This window comes from Hippoglossus hippoglossus, chromosome 9 (genome assembly GCF_009819705.1).
Source record: "Hippoglossus hippoglossus isolate fHipHip1 chromosome 9, fHipHip1.pri, whole genome shotgun sequence".
NCBI classification, from domain to species: Eukaryota; Metazoa; Chordata; class Actinopteri; order Pleuronectiformes; family Pleuronectidae; genus Hippoglossus; species Hippoglossus hippoglossus.
The window spans coordinates 7,241,035-7,262,902 of NC_047159.1; the positions used below are offsets into that span (position 1 = coordinate 7,241,035).

A 21,868-nucleotide genomic window follows, 5' to 3' on the forward strand; every position below is an offset into this window, starting at 1 on the left:
CCTGTATAAACTCCCACTGTGATTTATGCTGTGTAAGATGTATCACCTGTTTGCCACTCGATCCTCAGCCAGGCTGAGCAATAATACAGGAACACGTGTAGTGAGTCTCAGCACTTTGATAACGCAATGACCCATGAGATGCGTGAGCCCAGCTTCCCCCGCAGAGGATGCAGTTTCCGCGGCAACCACACAGTGTCAGGAGCGCGCTTAGGCACGGAGCCATCAGCCAACCATGATGGGATGTGAACCATGAGGAGAAACGAAGGGAGGCGCAATACCTGGATCCCGTCTGAGTTTCCTCGGGGCCCTTAAAGCCTGTATGTGGACAATGAGATTCAATAGTAGCTTCAGTCAGATGCCACCGTTAAAGAAACAGCATTGATACAGATCCAATAAATGAATTGTTGGTCAAACCCAGTGTGTTCGTATCCTGTCTGTCATTGGCTGAGTGCGGGTCCTCTGTGCTGAGAGGAGGAGCCAGCAGGGCTCCACACTTCCGCACATCTGGTGCCCACCTTCTGACCCACAACCCCTCTCTGTCTGCTGACACCTTTACATCAGGAGGCCAACTCAGGTTTAAAATCACCAAACTCAACATCCAGAAAAGAATATCAACACAATAACAACAGTAATAAACTTTATTGTGTAGCCCCGTCCCTACAAGAAATGCAGCTGAAAGTGCTTTACACAGAAATAAAAACATGTTTATAAAAATAAAAACATGTAATTCAAATAATAGACAAATACATGCAGGGTATAAATAATCTGTATATATGGAGTCTATGAAAGCCAAACACAGAGTGGATCAACACATTATGTCATTTATTCAGATTTGAGATTAATCTCGAACTGAGAGTATCATCTTCAATCCCACGGATACACACGGTTAATGCTGCTTTCTGCATTAAACACATGACATGTTGGATTTGCACAGAAAACACACTGCAAGAAATGTCAAGTTAATCTGGGGCCGCAATAGAGAGCTTTTTATATCCAAACACAGTGAAGTCATATAAAATCAATAAAGCTTAGATTCTTTAATCTTGGAATTCTTCATTCAAACATTTGTGTTAAAAAAACAACAATATGCTTTATTTTTAATACATCCCCTTCTAACACGTGTTTTTTTATTATTGCAAGTGAATCTCCAACCCCCTCTTTAAAAAAAAATGTTATTATTCTTTTTAATTGAACTCATACTAATCACACACAGCACCCTCATGAAGTCAGACATGTTTCCCAGCGCAGCCCCGCACTCAGCTGTATTATCAGCACGGAGCAGGAGCTGCTGGGAAGGAACGGGCCCCGAACACAGCACGTATCCCCCTCCTCGTCTCCTTCTTCTCTCTCCCCCTGCCATCTTGCAGGTAAACTTGCCAGGGGTCCTGGGGCTGAAGGAAAGTGGCCAAACCCTCCCACAGTGGGATGTTTTCTCTGCTGCACTCTGGGCTGGTTCCTATTCAAATGTGGGTCAGGGGTGAGGAAGCCTAACGTCATAAGCTTGCAACATGGCGTCCCGAAGGCTGTGAGATGAGCAAGAGGATGGCAAAGAACGCTTGAGAACGACCCTACCGATGTAAGAAGGTAATTTAACCGCACTATTTCGTCTTTGAGTCGGAGCGTAAACGCGCCGCGGAGCCGCTTTTGTGCGCGTTTCTCCCCGGATGGCTGTTTTTCCCTCGGATGGAAGGATCGCGGGGGCTTTTTCGGTGCTGTTTTTTCCATGGCGTGCCAACAAAAAGGGGGCTCCGCTCGGTGCCTGCTCCGGCTCCACACCAGCCTGCTTGGCAAGCCGAGGAATCACACCTCATTCGTCCCCACCACCGCTCCGGTTCCATCCACATTTACAAATGTTTGCAAACGTCGCGGCGTTTATTATCTGGCGTCGTGCGTTTTTTTTTTTTTTAGAAAAGAGAGATGCCTCACTGGACGAGTGTGTGTGTGTGTGTGTGTGTGTGTGTGTGTGTGTACGTACCAAACAACCACCAGGCTGGCAAAGCACGTTAAAGCCACAGAAAAGGATCCTCTAACGTCCCTGCGCTTCACACACACACACACGTAGACATATTCACACACTTTACCACGTTTTCTCTCTCCGGTTCAATCCACTGAGTTCATTGAATCGTTCGTCCCGATGGAAGGTAACGAGCTGATCGCTGTTTCGCGTGAATCGATCGCTGTCATGTAACGATATAACGTACGACAATAAACAAATGCATTGCGTTTAATGATTCCCGGGGGCTGATCCTGTGGGGTTTTACGCACGATACATTGCGCAATCGCGCTGATAATCATAGTGATTTTGCAGCAGATACGGTGTCATCTTCATTGTTTATATGTAGGTTAAGCCACCTCAGACTTAGGGCTAATTACAAAATAATGTAACAGGATTTACTTTCTAATATACCCAGCGCAACGTGCACGCCAGGTTTTAAAACGTGGGCTCGTATTAACGTGAATTCCCCTGATGCAGAGGACTGTGCATGTCTTAATATCCTATAGGTGCACCGCTGCTTTACATCGACCATCTTTGTGATCAGCTACAGTGTGGGTGTAACGTTATATTGTGACCCATGAGTGCTCCTCTGCAGAAACACTGTTGCATGGTATTGATTTCCTCACGTCAATTATCATCCTAATTAACCCCAGTAGTCACATCAGGTTGAATATCTATATATATTTTTAATTATTTGGCCAAACACAAACACCAGAGTAGCAACTGAAGCAGTGTATGTGCTCAGGTGTGAAGGCAGCCTGGCTCCTCAGGTGATTAGAGTTGTTAAAAGTACCAAGGGGCATGGAGATAATAAGGCACAGGAATGTCAGTAATGTGGTTTTCTTTGACTGGCTGCTGTTTTTTTTGGCGTGTGTGTCAATTTTCTAGTTCCAGGACAGGTCTGTTTTGTCAAAGTAAAATCACTCAGTACACAAGATGTAATTCAGGGACTTTTGTTGTGTTCTATCCTGAATGGTACTGATGTACTTGTTGTTTTATGAGGACGGTGTGTGTTACCGTTATAGGAATTGTAAATTCTCAAAGTAGCTTTGCCTGTTTTTGCTTGAAAGGTGTCAGTCTTGAGATATGAGTGATAAGTTGTGTCTCCCCAGGGGTCAGAGGTTCTCACTTGTCCATTAACAGTCAGGTCTGTGTGTAAGATGTGTGGTTGAAGCCACAGTGAGTGTCTTTTTGTCCTCATGCATAACAGAACAGTTGTTCATTGCCTTGTTTGATGCAGAATCACACAAAGTCAACAGTTTTTTTTTTTATTCTTCACATAGACTATATACCCGGAGATTGTTGTTTGTTGTGGTTTCCATTAAATCGTTTTAGGTTGACGGTTTGTTCAGGTTTTTGACAAATGCAACATTTTCACAGTTTTCTTTTAACGTCGAGACATTTCTACATCATTGTTGTGGCTCTGGTCACAACTTTAGTGCAATACGTAGATAAATCCAACTGTTTTCACACCCTGTTGCCCCGTTCAGGGGTTGAAGTGTGCGGCAGCCTATAACCTGAAGATTACATAGGATTATATTTTGGCTGGTTGCACCCACCCAGAAGTGTAGTTAAAGTGTGCGGTTGCTCCGCCTGCCAGCCTGAAATTTGGCCACTCAATTAGCTGAACTGTGCTTTTTCAGCTGTCCGGCAGCATTGATGAAATGTTTTCAAGGCTTGATGTTGTGCATCTAAATACTTTCCCCACTGTCTTTAATCTGGTGAGGGTTGTCATGCTCCTGGCCGTGCTGCCTTGAGCATTTGATGGTGACAATGCTACATCTGTAACCGCTTTGATGACTGGCAATGTACTGAGTCTGTTGTTCATGTGATCACTTTATTTTCAGTTTGTCTTACAGACTTATACAGGTATGCAGAAACTAGTAACTCTTGTGGGAATACGTTCAAATTTGTCACAACAAAGTGAGAACTGAGAGGAAACTTTGGCCATAAAGTGTCATTAAGTAACCATCGTTGTCTTCTGTAATTCTATGTCCCAGCCCAAGCATCAGCATCTTGTAAGTGCTGTCAGATAAACATATGTACACATGGGTGCGTCTCGTAATAATGTCAAAGAAGTTAATTTAATCAAGTCAACTGATCAGTGTGACTAGTTTCATTGATTACTATGGACTACATAGTGGGGCCTGCAGGGTAATTCGAGGCCCATGTGTGTTGCCTCATGATCCTCATGATCAGCCGGTTGGTCTTGCCTCACCCTACTTGTCCCTTCCCCTTCTCAATACACACATAGTATCCTGTGTACATTGTGATCATGGCTTACGGTGTCGTGTGTGTGTGTGGGCAGCACAATGCAGTAAGAAGGCTACTTAGGCTATATGTTCTGCTGACATGTTGCACGAGGACTTATAGATCGCGGCGCTGGGCTGTCGTATCTACACGGATCTGCCTGTTCTGCTCTGTTCGAGGGCAATTTGGTTTGTTCTGTGGCAAAAAAGGAAAACTCCTCGGGGCAGGGTTGTTGTTCTTTAAGAAGAAGACAGTCTGTGGAATGTAGTGCTGATAGCCAGAAGGTTGTGCACTGTGTAAAGGCTGGAGGAGGGAGGGGGTGGCAGCTCTGTAAAAACCTGGGACCATGCAGGATCTCTCCTTGCCCAACATGCCCTCTGTCCTTAACATAAGCATTAGGCATCAGGTCATGTGGGTTTTATCTCATCAGCAGAGTTCATTTTCTCAAGACAGAGGGCATTTTATCCCACTAATCATATGTTCGCTAGTTATTGAAGTGGTTGATTAGTTCGCTTTCAGTGAGCGTACGCAGATAGATTCAGTGTTTGTGTGGGCGTGTCTGGCAGTTACTAACCAGTACTGCTCGTTTGTGTTAATCTTTATTTGGTTTCTCCAGGGGCTCTGTGGATGCAGCAACTGAGACAAAACATAATGCAGCATAGACGATACACAAACCCACGGCAGCAGGAAAGAGAGCAACAGTTTACAGATGAGAAAGGTCAACAGGGACTGGGTTAGATGTTATATACCTAGATTTGTTCATCTCAGTCAAACAACAGAAATCTTTTATCTACTCTTTCTTCTCTTAGCAGTAAACACACATTCAGGTTGCAAATTTAACCAAGAACCAACTATGTCATCTCTTATTATTTGACCAAATAAGTCATGTTTACATTTTAGAACCTTTTAGCAAAGCAAAATTAACTCTCGCATTTAAAACACTCGATTTTTCATTCCTATAAGAAAAGTCATGTACTCTGCATTTCTTTCTCGATCTCTCCAGATACATTTGTAAGATGTCATTTTATTTGATTAAATGTACTTTTATTTGTTAACTAGCCACATACGCAGTTACACGCTGTTGCACACTGACTGATCCAGTTACACCATTGCTCGGCTGGCTGAGTGTTGGAGTTTCCCCATCAGCCATTGACCTTTCAAAATGATTTGGCGCAAAACCGGTTCTGTTGCGTCACCAGGGGGCATTTACAGGCTGTGTTGCCATCTTATCACCTTTTGTGGTCACATTTACAGACTTTTTAAGACTTCAGCGAAAAAACAAACACGACAACTCTAAGGACTCTTTGGACAAATCTTTGCTCCTCTCGTTCGCCAGTGTATTGCATCATATTCAACTGACCACACGGCAGCTGATGTCGACATGAACGAGCTTCTAAGTTTCTCACTGAGAGATAATTTTTACGTAAATATAAGTTAATATAAGTGAAATCACAGTACATCTGTTGTGTTGGGATTTTGTCGAATGATGTCAAGGGAATGAAAGCAGGATTTAACAGTGGTTTGGGAATGGTTTGGAGGTGAATTCTAGTCTACATGGAGTCTTATTGGCCCATGTCTCACTCACTATTTCATACATTTTCTATTGCAACCGAAACAAAAACATGTAAATGAGAGAAGTGTTGCTGCAGATTTTGACTGTGTTGAAACGACGTGTAGGAGAGGAACAAACGGATGAATGGGTGAAACCAGCTGGGATGAGGTAGAACACAAACACAGCACAACAACATCATGTATGTGCTTATTAGTGTTTTCACTCAGCAGGTGCTGCTTTAGTGTGGGAGTCATTAACAATGAAAGAGTCTCTGTAAATGAGAAGAGAGGAACACTGGCTGGACATTTCTGCTTTAGCTTCGTATAAATGTCACCTGTACACTGCATATTTAATATTCACATACCTTTAGTTCATCTTAAATCTGACATTCTGATCCGTCCTGTCCATTTGTAAACTGATATCTTGTTGTTTTATTGCGCCTTTTTAACCTTGTCATTAAATGGTCCCATGCCTATAAATAATGTTGAACTAAATGAGACTTGGCCATGGTTTATAGAAACAGGGAGAAGTGTAAGGCCCCTGTATCCAGCACCATCACAACAATAAAGGGGAGGGGACATTTGAGAAAGGTGTGTGTGTGTGTGTGTGTGTGTGTGTGTGTGTGTGTGTGTGTGTGTGTGTGTGTGTGTGTGTGTGTGTGTGTGTGTGTGTGTGTGTGTGTGTGTGTGTGTGTGTGTGTGTGTGTGTGTGTGTGTGTGTGTGTGCGCGCGCGCATGAGAGAGTACACTTGTACACCTGTTACTCCCTCTAGACTTGGCTGTGGCTTTAGTGTCTAGTATTACCTGTTGCTGACATGCACACCACTGAACACCTTCATTCATGGCTCATTGTTTATGTTGTTATGTAGGAGGAGAAAAAAAGGTTTGGACTCACGCTATTGCTTTTTTTGTTTTTCACTGGTGCAAGAAGGTCCTGAAATGGAGAAAAAGGTGTTTTTGCTGCGAGTGAGTGTGTGTGAAAGGGATTCTTGCCTTTTCTTCCCATGCTGCATAGCACTGGCACATCTGGGGTACACAGCAGACATTGACCCCCTCCTGTGATGAAATGGACGGGGCTCTTTTCACTGCACTGCACCCTGGGCAGGACTTGTTTGTCTGCAACATGGCTGAACTGCCTGACAGAAGATTGGTCTTAATTGGATGGTTTCTACCCAGACTATAGCCGGGACACTGTAATGTACCGCTCACGTGTATTTATATCCAACCGTTCTGCAGCAAACTCTGGTCTCTGAGACGGCACAGATCAGTCTTTACCTCTCTTGAGCTTTTTTACAGCAGGACGTCTCTCCTGCAGCTTTTCTGAGCAGATTAGGACTAGAATTGGATCCAGAATTCCAGCAGACACTCTGCGTCAGAGCTATTCAACCATTTTCCACGGAGACGAGTGTTGGCAGGATTTTTATTTCAAGCAAAGATCACAGCAGGAGATTTCACTTATTTCACCATCTGTAGTTTCTACTTGTAAAAAAAAAACAACCTCCATATGTGTTCTACATGGCACTTGGGTGAATAGCCCAGCTTTTTATATATCACTGGAGGAAATTCGATACAAGACTTTGACATGTTTTTACATTCAGTGCAAAAACCTAAGATTGGTTTTGATTGAAGCTGATTGTGGATAAATAACTTTCTTATATCTTGACTTTCTGCTGCAACTTGACTTCTTAAACATTATGGAAACCAAAAAACAGGTTCGATCAGGGTAAAGGATTAAGAAAAAACCCAGTGTACTCTGATAGATTTCAGCTGGAGGAACCGGATTTCTTTGCCATGTATATGAGGCTGAAAAGGTTTGTACTTGTGTCCATGACAAAGACTTGAGACAGGGAAAGTATCGCTGTGGCAGGATGAAAGCAAACATCATTGCTCGAACAAGTGCATCATTGTTATCGATTCAAACAGAAATAAAGGAGTCGGTTTCACAGCGGAACAGTAATCTGTTTGTAAAACATGCACATGATCATCTCTCTCTCTCTCTCTCTCTCTAAGCCAAATGCTCACAGTTTAAAAAAAGATATGGGAGGAAAATTACTATTCTACCCGTAACCTGTTATAATTAGTTTTTATTTTCCGCAGTTGCTGTGAAGTAAAGTTTCTAAGTGATGTCTTAAAACTGAAATGATGGTGTCACAGAGATGTTTACGGTGTTTCCTCTGGTGCAGCAGATATAACACAGGTGCAATGGAACACGCAGGGTGGTGAAGAGTCGGTGAAAAGCACAGCCGTTCGGTTTAATCTCCTCGTTGTGTTGTGAGCTGTCCTTTCACTCGTGAGCGAACCGAAACTCGGATAATCGCAGTCCCCACGATTCCTGCTTGGATCAACCTTACCCACATGCAGCAGCGTCAGCCATGTTGAAATGGCTCTGAGGTGGTTGCTCTGTGTTTGTATTTCAAACTGGCTTTGTACCATCCCCCTAACCCCTCCCCCACTCCCTCTGCCCACCTCTCTGGGTGTGTGTGCGTGTGCTGTGTGCTTGTGTTTAAGTGCACTGTCCGTGAGTGTGCGCACACATCAAGGCCTTATGCTTGTGTACATGATTGGCTCTCTTTCCGCTTACCTGCAAATCTGTCTCATCTGCCCATCCCTCATTGCACAGCGTGACAATCCTTCGCAGTTTTGTTACTTTGTATCGTTTAAAGGTATTGTCGTTAAAAATATATATATATCCCTGCAATAAAACCGAGGTTGAATATGTTTTTTTAAAAATCCTGCACGGTCTTGCTTTCGATTGGTTGTTAGCAGATGACCTTTCACAGTAGTAGGGTGTGTTTTGTTATTGCGCCACAGGACTTTGCCTCACCTCTGCCCTCTCTCCTGGCTCTCTACCCTCTGCTCAGGAGATTAGTGCCACAGCCCACTGCTCTCCGTCACCTTCGCTGCGTGAACACAGACTCCTGAAAGTTTTACCAGCTCACTGTTTAATCCGTAAACTCCTTGGGAAAAGGATGCCCTGACATGAAGTCAAAGCAGCTCGTCCGGCTCTCTCGTGTAACCAATTTAATTTAAAGAAGACTTGAGATAAATTCACCGCTGGGGGCACTTTGATGCTCACCATGTTTTCGGTCCCAATCAAACACACGGATATGTTATCCTGAACTTGTCTGTCAAGTCTGCGCAAACATCCCTGTCGGCTCATCTCCTCGTCAGCAGGCCCCTGAAACCAGCCAAGGTTGAAGCCAAACAGTAGGTTGCTGTGTTTTTTAAATGAGCTTGGCTCCTCTATCATTATGCCACAGTCACTTTTTGAAAAGGTTAACAGTGCAGGCAAAGTAAGTTGATCCCGTGGCTGCGCTTGAAGGGCAACATCTACCCTGGTCTGCAGTCCAAGCCCAGGGCTGGCTTTGGTTGGTATGTGGTGCCATATTTGGTGTCGTTTCTCGTGGCTCTCCTGACCAGCTCCTATGCCATCTCTCAACCCCCCTGTCAGCTTTTGCATAGGGTATAATAATGCAAGAATCCCACCTTGCAGGAAATGCTACCTGTCAATTTGAAAAACACACACGTGAACTAGTCATCCTGCATACTAGAAACACAATTCTAGCTGTTCGAGCAGTATCGTCTTTCTAATGGTTCCACTGTAACAGAAGAACAGACTCAGTATGGTAGTGGGAGTCTGCAAAGACCTCCGAGCACTCGCAGATGGAGCTGCCATGATGGTGCAGACCGATCTCTCCCCTGTGGTATTAAGCCTGTTTTCCTGGGCAGCACCACTGGAAGGGGAGCTGGGCCTACACGTGTCCCACCCTAGCTGCATATAGATCAGCCGTAATCCATTAGCAGCTCCCTGGAATCCAGCCGGCACGGCACAGCACTGGAGGGGCCAGGGGGAGAGGGTAGCTGTGTGGGTGATGGGGGGAGGAGAGAGAGAGGGAGAGAACTCAGGATGAGGAGGGGGGGGTGGGGAGAGAGAGGTTTTTTTTTTTTTTTTTTTCTCCTGAGCTGGCTCCTCTACTCCGAGCCCAGCCCCCTTTTATGTTGGTCTGCTGGAAAAGCCTCTTGAATCCCCCCATAAAGCCTGCAGAGGTGTGTGTGTGTGTGTGTATGGTAAGAGAAAGACTTGACTGATATATGGCTTCCTGGCTGGCATCATAGCAGAGGCCCTTCTCTCTCCAGCAGCCCTCCTCTCCCTTACCGCCTGCAGGGTCGAGTGCCATACGCCCCTGCAGCACACTCCGCGACCCAACTGCAGATCTTTGGTTATGTATTGCAGAATGGCTCATTGTGCTTCACGTTTTGGGGGGACAACAAAACTGTTCCTGGGATGTGTCTGAGTGCCCGGCGAGAGGCTGGTGAGGGTGGGAGGATAGAGAGGAGCAGCGGAAAGACGGGGGAGGGGAAGAAGACCATGACTTGAAGTGTCAAAGCAGAGGAGGCAAGCCCAGGCCTGGAGCTGGGAGTAATGATCACTCCAGCTGATTGTATCTGCTACCCTGACTGTTCCAACAGGGCTGGCTTTGGTTCATCAGCCAGACATCTCCCTTTTTACTAATTTCACCAGGGTTGTTGTTGCCGTCCTGACCAGACACGTCTAACAGATCCCCCTCCTTCATTCACGTCTTCTTCAGTTTGGTGGTTTTTGTTCTCTCTTTGGCGTCTGTAAATGTCACAGTCCTTGGGGAAGCATATAGATCCAACATATGCTTGTTAAATAACTTGTTTATTCAAGCTGAATATATAGGAACTGATTCAGCTAAACATGGTGATGGAGAACTACTAAAATGTCACTTTTATGTCGTCGTATTCAGGCTTCACACATCTGTCTCTCAAACCTAAGTTGAGGAGTCACTGCATTCTTTCCTGTTACATATATAGAATGTGGTTTTCAGTTAATCTCTTAGTTGGCACTGCATTGAAATGGCACATTTTCATCTGTATTTACAGCTTGAACCGAGCATTTCTCTGCATTACCGTTTAATCTCCTGTAATACGGTATACCCTGCCCTGATGAGGGGCATTAAAGATGTATGTTCGTTTTCCCAGCGTGCCCAGAGCTTTTAAATCGTGTTTAACACGAGTCGGGGACTGACCCTGATGCTGCCTCAACTGACAAACACCACTGTTGCACATGTCTATGTTTTCTGTGTCAGAACAGAAGTGGAGCACGGTGGTTAGTAATAGTTAGTCAGTGTATAGTTTACCGGTGTATGAGATTCATGCCCTAATTCCATAAATGAGGGCCTCTCTGGAGGATCAGGTGGTAGTGTCCTTGTCTTTGAGCAACCCACCAACCACTACCCCCCCTTCTGCCCCAGCTCCTGTGTAGTTTTACCTGCTCAGGTGTCACCTAATCCCTCCCCCCAGGCCCTGCTGTGCCACCGACACCCCCCACCCAGAGACAATGGGGCAGGGCTGACATTACCATGACCTAATGGGTCTAGGGTGAGCCACGTTTCCAAAGAGGGCACCCCACCGAAACTAGAGTTGCTCCGCTGAGATAGGGAAGAGAAGCAGAGAGGAGCCACCTTTACAAAAGTAGTTACTTTACCCTTTGTTCTTCTCCGCCCTTTGGCTTTTGTGCCAGAACTGTGGCAATGTGTGCAATCAGAACTTGATCCATGTGTGGTTGCAATTTGTTTAAAAAGGAAGATGAGAGGGAGGGAAGGGTTCCAGTTTCCGAGCTGCTGTGGGATTATGTGGCACGCTGTGCTAACAGTTTGCTAATATCCCTCAGAGAGCTAAAAGCTTGGATTGATGTTCTCACAGTGGGAGTCATGACACATCCCGGCTTATTGTGAGATATGTCGGATGTTAGCATCGCAACTGTAATTAAAAAAAAAACTGTATTGAATTTGAATCCTACTACAGGCTGCAGTAAAGTAGAACTTATATCAGACTTGCACAAAACCACACTGCATTCGAGCAAAGCAAACTGTTCTGCCATTAAGCCTGTGCACGGCCCATCTAATACGCTTGCATGCATTGCTTGGTCTTTTTATTTTACTTTTTATTATACAGTATCAATTTAAATGTGGAAAAATTACTTTTCTTTTAATTATTTTCCCTGCCTTACATTCTGTATCTATCTGTTATTTGACACAGCATCAGTCTGAGGATGCATCCATAACAGTTTAAGAACTAAAATGATCTTCATCCAGATCAGCGAACTATCAGAAGTAATCACCCATCCACACTGACATGAAAACACATATCACATGACCACTCATGTACACATGAGCATACCAGTATAACAACATATAGCATTACATAGCAACAGTGACAACAAAAATAAGAGTAGTGGTGTCTTGTAGAGACGAGAAGGTGGAGCTGCTAATAAGTGTTAGCAATGCTCTGTATTCACAGCTCTGAGTCCTGTTGTGACATATAACAAGCAATCAGGAAGTGAACGCAGGTGATGGCATCATCGTTTTCAAACGTCTCCATTTCAGCTCGTCCTGAATAACTCTCGTCTCTGGAGTTTCTAAATGAAACCTGCATCATTTCCAAAATTCTCAGTTATAGATGCTTGAAAGATGGAAACTAAAATGTAGTTGTGTGGATGTAATCTAACACTGCTTCATGTCTACAATGTAACACTGATGATCTTTTTCATTGTTTTTCTTTCAGCTTCAGGTGGTGCTCGTGTAGGAAGAGAGAGAGAGAGCGAGCGAGAGAAGGAAAGAAGGAAGGAAGGAAGGAAGGTGGAGATGGAACTGCCAAATCATGCCAAACACCTGCTGCTGCAACTCAACCAGCAGAGAGCCAAGGGCTTCCTGTGTGATGTCATCATCGTGGTGGAGAATGCGCTCTTCCGTGCCCACAAGAACATCCTGGCCGCAAGCAGCATTTATTTCAAATCTTTGGTCCTCCACGATAACCTCATTAACCTGGATACAGAGATGGTTAATCCCTCTGTATTTAGACAAGTGCTGGACTTCATCTACACTGGGAAGCTCCTGTCCTCATCGGACCAGAGCAGTGAGCAGAACTTCAGTGCCCTCTTAACAGCAGCCAGCTACCTCCAGCTCCATGACCTTGCTGCTCTGTGCAGAAAGAAGCTCAAGCGCAGTGGTGGGAAACCTCTGCCAGGTAAACCCTCCACGCCAGGTCCCCATAGCCGCTTACGCCTCAACAACCAGAGACTTTCCTCCTCTACCCCTGCTGGCCCCAAGAACCACTATCCACCAACCCCCTCTGACGCTGACCAGCCACAGCCAGATGAAGGCCTTCGGGACAAACTGTCAGATGATGAGATGTTTGTTGGCAGCTCTGGGAAGAACGGGAACGCGGGAAATGGCAGCAGTAATGGTAACCTCAGCAGTGGAGGAAGTGCTGGGGAACCCGACCTTGGACTAGACCTGTCCAAGAAGAGCCCTCCCTCTGCGGGCACAGCCACCGACGCCCTCAGCCCACACAGCAACTCCCAAGAATCCCCTCAATCTGCCTCAGTATCCACAACCAACAGTGCCTCACTGGATGACTCCTCTGCCACCCTACCAGGTGCAGACACAGAAACCATGGAGCTCAACCCTTCCTCAAAAACCTCAGAGGAAACCCCAAACCAGCCCGACGGGCCCCCACCCCAGAAGAAATCCCGACAAGGTGCTCGCAAGAACGAATGGCCCAAGAGAGAGGCGTCAGGTTTGAAGTCTGAAGACCACGAAAAGCCCCTGGTTAATGGGGTGATTGTGGGTCCTAAAGATGGCCGCTCCTCTGGCGTGGGAGGGGGCAGTGGTAGCAGCTTCGCCTCGGACCAGTCGTTCCAGTGTAAAGATGAGGAAGAGGGAGGAGAGAATGGCCAGGACCACAGCGATGAGAGCGGTCAAAGTGATGGAGAGAGTGCCGGAGGTGGAGGAGGAACAGGAGGGGGAACTCAGAGCGCCAACTATGTGTACAGGCAGGAAGGGTTTGAGCCAGCATTCGGAGACAACCTCTACGTGTGCATTCCCTGTGGTAAGGGCTTCCCCAGTTCCGAGCAGCTCAACGCTCACGTGGAGACTCACACTGAGGATGAGCTCTACATCAAAGAAGAGGGGGGGACCTTCGTGAAAGAGGAAGACGAGGAGGAGGCGGAGGACCTCTCTGCCCCTGTGGGTCCCTCCAACTTTGGCTCCGAAACGCGTCCATTCAAGTGCACAGTCTGCAGTAAGAGCTACAAAGACCCGGCAACACTGAGACAACACGAAAAGAGCCACTGGCTGACCAGGCCCTTCCCCTGCAACATCTGTGGCAAAATGTTCACCCAGAGAGGCACCATGACGCGCCACATGCGCAGCCACCTTGGCCTCAAGCCGTTTGCATGTGAAGAGTGTGGCATGAGGTTCACACGCCAGTACCGTCTGACAGAGCACATGCGGGTCCACTCTGGGGAGAAGCCGTACGAATGCCAGCTATGCGGGGGGAAGTTTACCCAGCAGCGCAACCTCATCAGTCACCTGAGAATGCACACCTCACCCTCTTAGAAATGCATCAAGCCAAAGAACTCTGGGAATCGAAAAAACATTTCTCTACCTTTTTTTTCCATCTCAAAAGCAAAGAAACGCACACAAACGCATTCACATGCAGACTCGCATAGTTCTACATATGAATTCCAGTTTACGACACCATGGCTAAGTGAATGATGTTGCTGTTAGCCACCGTGGGCTCTTGGTGACGGTGGGATCTCGTTGACGCAGGGATCGTGTCGTCGTTTATATCATTCGCTCACCTCTCAGGAGTTCTAGATGAACAATGTACTCCTGTCACTCTCCAAAGTCACGAAAGCCATGGTGGAGTGGCAAGACTTCTGGTCTGCGTTGCAAGTCTCTCAAATGTGAATGTGGGAACTAATATAATGTCAAACCCCCTCACCTCATACCCCTCAGCAACCTTCCTCTCCTCTACCTTTGAGCATTGAGTCTCTGAGTTTTTCAGATTGTTCCTCAGACAGATTAACTCGAGAGTCCCCTCTGCACTTCAGTGCTGTTTTGACCAAAAACCCGTGCAAACAAAACTGGCAATAATTCAGCTAAAAGATTATTTTTACCCTGACAGCTTTATGTCCTCTGTTACGTTGGTGACGGGGATCTGTATGTACGAGGAGGGATAACTGGGTTCGGGACCATCTGCATGCTTTAACTGAAAGTCCTGAAAGAAGGTTCATGGTGGGATAACATTGGATTAAGTTTTAGTTTTTACAGACCACAGATTCTCCAAGTCCTTCTCTACAGCTGTGCACAGTGATATAGAGAGGATTGTTTTCAGCTTTGCCTGCTAGTGCTTCCAGGAATTAATCCTGGTTGGAAAGATGAACCCTTTGCGGTACTTGTTTTACTTAAAGAACTTGTAATGTTTCAGTGAATGTTTAAACTGGAAGGTCTTGGGATTTTTCTTGTGGAGGGGAGGGATCTGGTTTGGGGGGTGGGTGGGGTTTAATGAGGGTAAGAAAAGGGTGTTTTAGCCTGAACATTACGTTCAGCGGGTACGTTTATTTTATTTTTTTTGTCTGTATAGCTTTCCTCCCCTCAGAAAAAAAAAAAGAAAAGTCTATTTATATAGGCTTGTGACCTCGCTACCTCTGATTACTCTTACGAACTCTATGTTGATTAGTTGAAAGTTCCTATGTAATTAATTGTAAAAAGTGTGTAGATTATGGTAACTTTTCACCTGATGCTTTAACCTGCCCATCTCTCAACACAGGTTTTTTTAATGCTCATAGATTTTACACATTAATATTGTTTTAGCTGTTGCTTTTTCTTGTCAACTATAGCTTTTCGGGTGCCCTGCTCAGTGTGGCCCCACCTCAAAGTGTACTGTAGCTTCCTGCCTGGAGCAAATAGTGGTTAGTTAGTGAGTTAGTTAGTTTAGATGTATAGTGTTCCAAAGATCTTATGAATGTTGAGGAGAACAGAGCTAACTAACAAACATTGCTAGACAAGTTCATAACCAAAGTTTTTAAAAAGATGTACTTAAGATATATAGCATACTAAATTATTTTGCTTTTGATTCTTTTTTTGCTGTATAAAAACAAATTATGAATTATATTCCAAGTCCAGACAAAGAAATCCTCTCTTTTGATGGAGTTTTGGCCAATGACTCTGAGACTGAGGAAGCTTCTTGTTGTTTGCAAGGAAAGCTTGTGCTGATTGGTGGGCTGGTATGATGTAAACTTTACCACCTGATGAAACCGGTAAAGCTTAAAACATGTTCCCTTTAAATGTTTTTTTTTTTTTTTTTTTTTTTCTTTTGTTTGTTTTCAGAGTCCTTATCACTTTATATTCCCTGACTTTAAAAACAGGACTTGATGACATTGTATGTGTTCTGTTCAGACCAAAAAAAAAATACAAAAAGCAAAAAAAAAAAGATAGGAATTATAATCAGAATTTTAATGTGAAGTTCAAGTTGCTTGTTAGTTTTTTGAGCCAGACTTGTGGAAACTTGTAATTAGAAGGGAGAAGCAGAGATGCACTGGACAGCTGGACAACTCATCGTCTCCTGCACCATCCTTTTGTACCTGATTGTATTTCATTATATCACAGAGTGAATTTAAATTATTTTAAACCTCTAAAGCTTTACCTCATCATAAGCAAAATGGGAATGAATGACCCCTCTGTTGTCTGTAGGTTTCACTGAAACCTGTCCAGTGTATCGACTCTGAACAGTTACGCTGTGGAGCATGAACCTTCACTACAAGTTTTTGGTATAGGCATTCCTCTCTTATGTTGGTTTAACTGTCTTCTTGATTTTCTTTTTTTTTTTAATTCCTCTTTTTCGTCCTCATGTTATGGTCTGTGAAATGTTTGTTATCAGCTACAGTTACAAACATCACTACCGTTTAAGGTACCTGCGTCCTGGACTCCCTAAGTTGTTACCTGGTTCTGTTGGATGTTTGGCGTCTTGCGGTTGAGCAGTTGCTTTTTTTAGTGATTGCATGGTACATCTATGAAATTTCCAAACTCCCCAAACCCCCACCCCCTCCAACCACGAACATGTTATTTATCGCCTGATCCATTGTTGCTTGTGATCTCTTCTAGCTTAAGCGGGAGTCCACAATGCATTGCCTTCAAACGTCATTGTACTTGTCAGCACTTACTGCAGTACAGCGTAATGTCTGTCGTGCAAAAGGTGTTTTTGTACAAGATCTCGAGCCATCTCTGCAGAAGACTTTGCAGCTGCATTTGAATGCTTGCTTGCTTGACATAACGAAGAAAGAAAAGAAACTACGAACTCCAAACTGTGACCATACTACTACTACTACTACTACTACTACTATTGCTACTACTACTAGTACTACTACTATTCAAATACTTCAGGGATTGTTCTGCATCTGTGAATGCAGACTCTCAGCTACATTTGTAAGACATAGTATTGTATCGATTTCTCTGTATTTTAATCATATGGGAAAAGCAGAACACTAGTTTCATATTTAAGACAAACGGGGGTACTTTATCAACTAACACAAAGAGCCTTGACAAAGGCGAGGCAGCTCGAAACAAGTCTACATTTTAGTTAGTAACACAGTATGTTCAGAAATAGTTGCAAAGTTGTACAAAGAACTAAGAAGAAGAAAAAAAAAAAAAAAAAGCTCATACCCAAATCCACAAACTATTTTTTAAACCAAAGCACATTTGAATGATTATGGAACCATGTGTGGCTCTAAAAAGAAACATATGTATTTATCTCATTGTTTACATAAACTCTTACAGTTTTACAGACCTCAGTTGAGGCTCGGCCAACCAGAGAGATGGTTTTGTGTTTTGTTTTTTTTTTTTTTTTTTTTTTTTTTTTCAAATGATGCTTCACCACAGAGGCTGCTGCCAAAATAAAAGCATAGCGTCAAACATGGGGTGAACTGCTGCATATTCAATTAATGGGAGGGGTGTGCGGTTTTGGGGAACCCACCCCCACCCCTCCTCTGCCAGCTGGCTTTGGGGTGACCTTGCGCCCCAGTCCCCCTGCCCTCTGGCCTGTCTTCAGATGGGACTGCGGCGATGGGGGTGTGCAGTGCATCCTTGATGTATTAATCAAAAGGCATTGTTAGTCGGGGTCTTTAGCTGAATGTTGTGTGTCTGTGTTTATACCCAAGTGCACTCGAGGACTACCTCTGCTGCTTGGGTCTCTTAATATGTAGGAGTGGGTGGGCGGAGTGATTTGGGTGGTTTTAGTAACATGGTACATCTCTTATGCTGGCGGTTCTTGAAACCTATCCGGAGAATGTAGCGTCGATTTGTTCACTGCATGTAAACAGGCTTATCTGGTTGTCTTAACTGTGAATGTTAATGTTATTTTTACTGCTTTGGTGATGTTTTGAAAGCGTTTTCTTTAGCTGCCTGTGATCTGTGGGTGAAAGCAGCACAAACCTCTGGCTGGCCGAGCCTCATACAAAGTTGGTGCAAACACTTATCGACAGTGTTCTTTTTTTATCAAATGTCTATTGTCAGTGATGAATGTATTTATTTCCGGTCCTGCCCTCACCTCTGCAAAGAATTAGCTCAGTGTGTGAGACTGAGGTGGAGGCAGGACCCCATTTCTTTTGTTCTATTTTTGTTTAAAGGATTTCAAGCTGAGAATCAAAAATGAGACACAATACATAGCCATTAACCACAATCTGTGAAGTTGACTATTATGTGGGAGAACTGATGTTGTTTTTTTGTTTTTTTCCAAACTCAAAAAATGGTCTATGGCATTTAATATCATCTTTTCTCAGTTACACCTGACAGTCTGTAGGGTTTTGATTTCAATGTTAATTCACTATGGGTGTTTTTTTGATCCTGTGTGTTCTTGAGTTCTCGCTGGATGACTGCACACCAGGGGAGTTGAACTTTAACCCCGTGTGTGTGTGTGTGTGTGTCTGTGGACACAGGCAGGACGCTGCGACCTGCCTGTGCAGAACGGAGGCTACTGTATCTTTTCAAACTTGCTCTCCCTGGGTGTTGCCATGCTGCTGCCATTCAAAACACACATTCACACAGCAGAAATATGCACATACTCAACTTTCCTCTCCGCCGAACACTCGTATTCCTCCGCGACTATTGTTACAGTCTTAAACCACTTGCCACTTCTTCCATCTGTTCTACGTGATGTTCTATGTTGTTGTTTATTTAGTGTCTGTTAGCTCCACGTTGGAGGATTGTAGAAACCTTGGGTGAGATAGCTTTACTAAGTGCACTTTGTATGTTTTTCAAAGCCTCTGGGAAGACCCGGACGCTCTCATCAGTTCCCATTTAACTAACAGTCGACTCTTTGTCGTTCTTTTCTTACCTCCTCATTGTTGCTGTGTGTCTGTTGGAATATCATATCATTATGCAGTGTTACAAAAGCTTTAAAAATGAACTTACAAAGCAGGAAACTCAACCGAGGCTGCACTCGGCTCTTAGCATTCAAGTTTCCATCTCGTTTCTTGGCATTGTTGTTACACAATGTACGGTTGTTGCTCCTACCATCCTCTCCAGGCATTTGTATAGTCGAGGGGCTGGTCTGTCCAGTTATTATGGAGATGTTCCTTCTTACCTCGGCAGACTGAACCAAAGCCAGTTTTAAAATGGCCCCCAGTGCCATTAAACCTCGTCTAAGCTTTACTGTCCCTTGCTTTATCTCAGATTCACCTGACCCCTTGCTTTAGCCCTTTGACCCTCTGTAATCTTTGTTGATGCACAGGCGACCGTACCCTCTGCTCTGCTGCATTTTATATTTCACATAAGTATTAACTGTACCTCCGCTGACAGTGTGCAGTAGTGACTAAAACAAAAAAAAACACCAAATTACCTCAAAACTTTTGTTGTTTACAGAAATGTGCTGTTGGTTTTTCATTGTAGTAAATCTCACTATTTATACTTTTTTTCTTTGCCGTCCATCTGTAACCAAAATATCTTTTCTAAAATCGAGTTTGTAGCAGCATATTTTCATATATAACCTTTAATTTACATCTGTTTTGTAAATTTCTGAAGGCACGGTGTCACCTTGATGTGCTCTGCGTTAATGGAAAGACACGATGAGCTGCTAAAATAAGAAATAGTACTTGAAGAGTTGATTTAGTGGAGGTGCCCATGAAGTGGGTGTATCAAGCTTCCTCTCTGGTCCATTTTCTTCAGGAACAGCCTCTCAATAATGTATCAGGATCCGTGGGCTGAGAGGCTCTGGAATGGACATGTAGTGTCTTTGCCGATGAATAATTAAAGGCCAAGAAGACCCCCCCCCCCCCCTTGGCAAACAACACTTCATATGCAAAGGTGTACGCACCCAGGTGCACTTTTGCTGGCATGCACGCACATACACCTCCGCTCACGCGACACAAGACAGATGCAATCGTCTAGACTTCAAACACACACAACCCAACATGCGCACACACACACAGCAGTATTTAAGGTGGGATTCTGTGACCCCCTCTCTGTGGCTTTTGGCAGCACCCAGGCTGGGCTCTCTCTTTATCTCCACTCCTCAGAGAGCTCGTATTCAGGTCAGAGCCACCGCCGTGCATAGCGATGGGGCTCGCAAACTCAAAGTGTCATAAAAGTGTAATACAGCTGACCTCAGCACTCACAACCTTGCAGTCTTAATGTACAGCAGTGAGGAAAAATAAACTGTTATTTTATGATCTTTTCATTAAAAGCTTGATTGAAAACCAAGACTGGCTTTGTGTGTTTGTCTCTTGAGAACAAGTCTTATTTAGTGTGTTGGTGTAAAGTGATACTGTTTGTACATAGCACCTAAAGAATAATGTCTCCCAACTCGCAGGTCTCATGTTTCTCGTCTCATTTCAGGTATTTGTGCCGTTTGCCTCGGGCTTGTTTTATGTACAATCAATGAACGGCTCAAATCGTGACACTGGTCCATCTTGAAAAAGCAGTTTTCCTGTATTTGACATGTCGTCATGATTTTTGAGCCATGACTCAAGAAGATTGAGTCTTTGTGCCTCTACAACTTATTTTACGATGCCTTGAATCATTGTTGTGGTTGAAATATTGCTAATTAGTTATCCACTAGTATCCAGTTAATTTGTAGTGGGCTTGAAGGGATAGTTCACCCTGAAATGAAAATTCAGTCATTATCTACACGCCACTATGCCAATGGAGGGGTGGGTGAAGGGTTTGAGTCCACAAAACACTTTTCACGAGTTTCAGGGGTAAACAGTGATGCAGCCAAATCCAATACAATTGAAGAAATTAGTGACCTATCTTCAGATGTAAAAATATATCTAAAAAAAAACTTAACATGCCTCCATACTGCTCGTGTGGTGTCATACGAGTGTCCAGAAGCCCAGATATTCACAATCGACTCGAAATGAGTGTGATTTACACCAAGTTTTAAGCCTATTTATTGGATTCAACTGCAAAACTCTTTACCCCTGAGACTCAAACGCTTCACCCACCCCTCATAGGGGTGAGTAGATACAAGTGAAGTTTCATTTCTGGGTGAACTATCCCTTTAAAAAGTTTTACTGCCTCTGTTACTTTTGGACCCGTCACAAACAACCACATAAGTCTTTTGTGCTCACGGCAAATGCCTCGAAAATCCTGATGCACTTTCTGCAAGTGGAGCCACACTAACATTACCTCAGGGGCATTTACGGCTGACAACAAAGAAACATCACTCTGGTGTAATACACCTCCAGTCCTCATGTGAAAATAGGGAACCAGACTCTTATATTGTGGCGTATTTACTTAAATGTTGAAGTATTCCTCAAATCTCGATGAAAACTAAACATATGTGTCTTCTATTGACGTGGGTTTCAACTAGCACCTCCTGTAGCTGACCCAGCTGTGGTAAACGCAGGGCCTTCTCCAAGCCGTCTACAGCCCCCTCCCCCCCAGCGTCTCCTAATATTCCTTTTGATGCCCAGGTAGAAATGCCCTTGGCTGTGGGCTGCTGTCCTCCCCATCACTTAAAGTAAACACACACTTAACACAGACTCGTGCACACGCCCTCCTCAGGTATGTAGATGAGCTCCCTCAGTGTGTGTCGGCCTCGAGTTGGCGTTTCTCAGCACATCCTTCCATCAGGTTCCTCTGTTGCCTTCTTATCTGTGATCTCTCTCCCTTTGCCACCCCCTCTCCCCTCCACCCTTATCTCTCTTGCCTTATTTCACATCATCCTGGCTCGGGTCAGAGTGTAGGGAACTGGCACATGTACTGC

General features: G+C 44.4%; 1 protein-coding gene across 1 annotated transcript; it reads left to right on the plus strand.

The window, feature by feature from the left end:
- The first annotated feature begins 710 nt into the window (after positions 1–710).
- hic2 (hypermethylated in cancer 2) lies at positions 711–20,361 on the plus strand. The gene is made up of 2 exons (XM_034596144.1): positions 711–1,584; positions 12,386–20,361. Exon 2 carries the CDS (start codon positions 12,466–12,468, stop codon positions 14,218–14,220), a length of 1,755 nt encoding a protein of 584 aa, XP_034452035.1. The 5' UTR covers positions 711–1,584; positions 12,386–12,465; the 3' UTR covers positions 14,221–20,361.
- Positions 20,362–21,868: the final 1,507 nt, after the last annotated feature.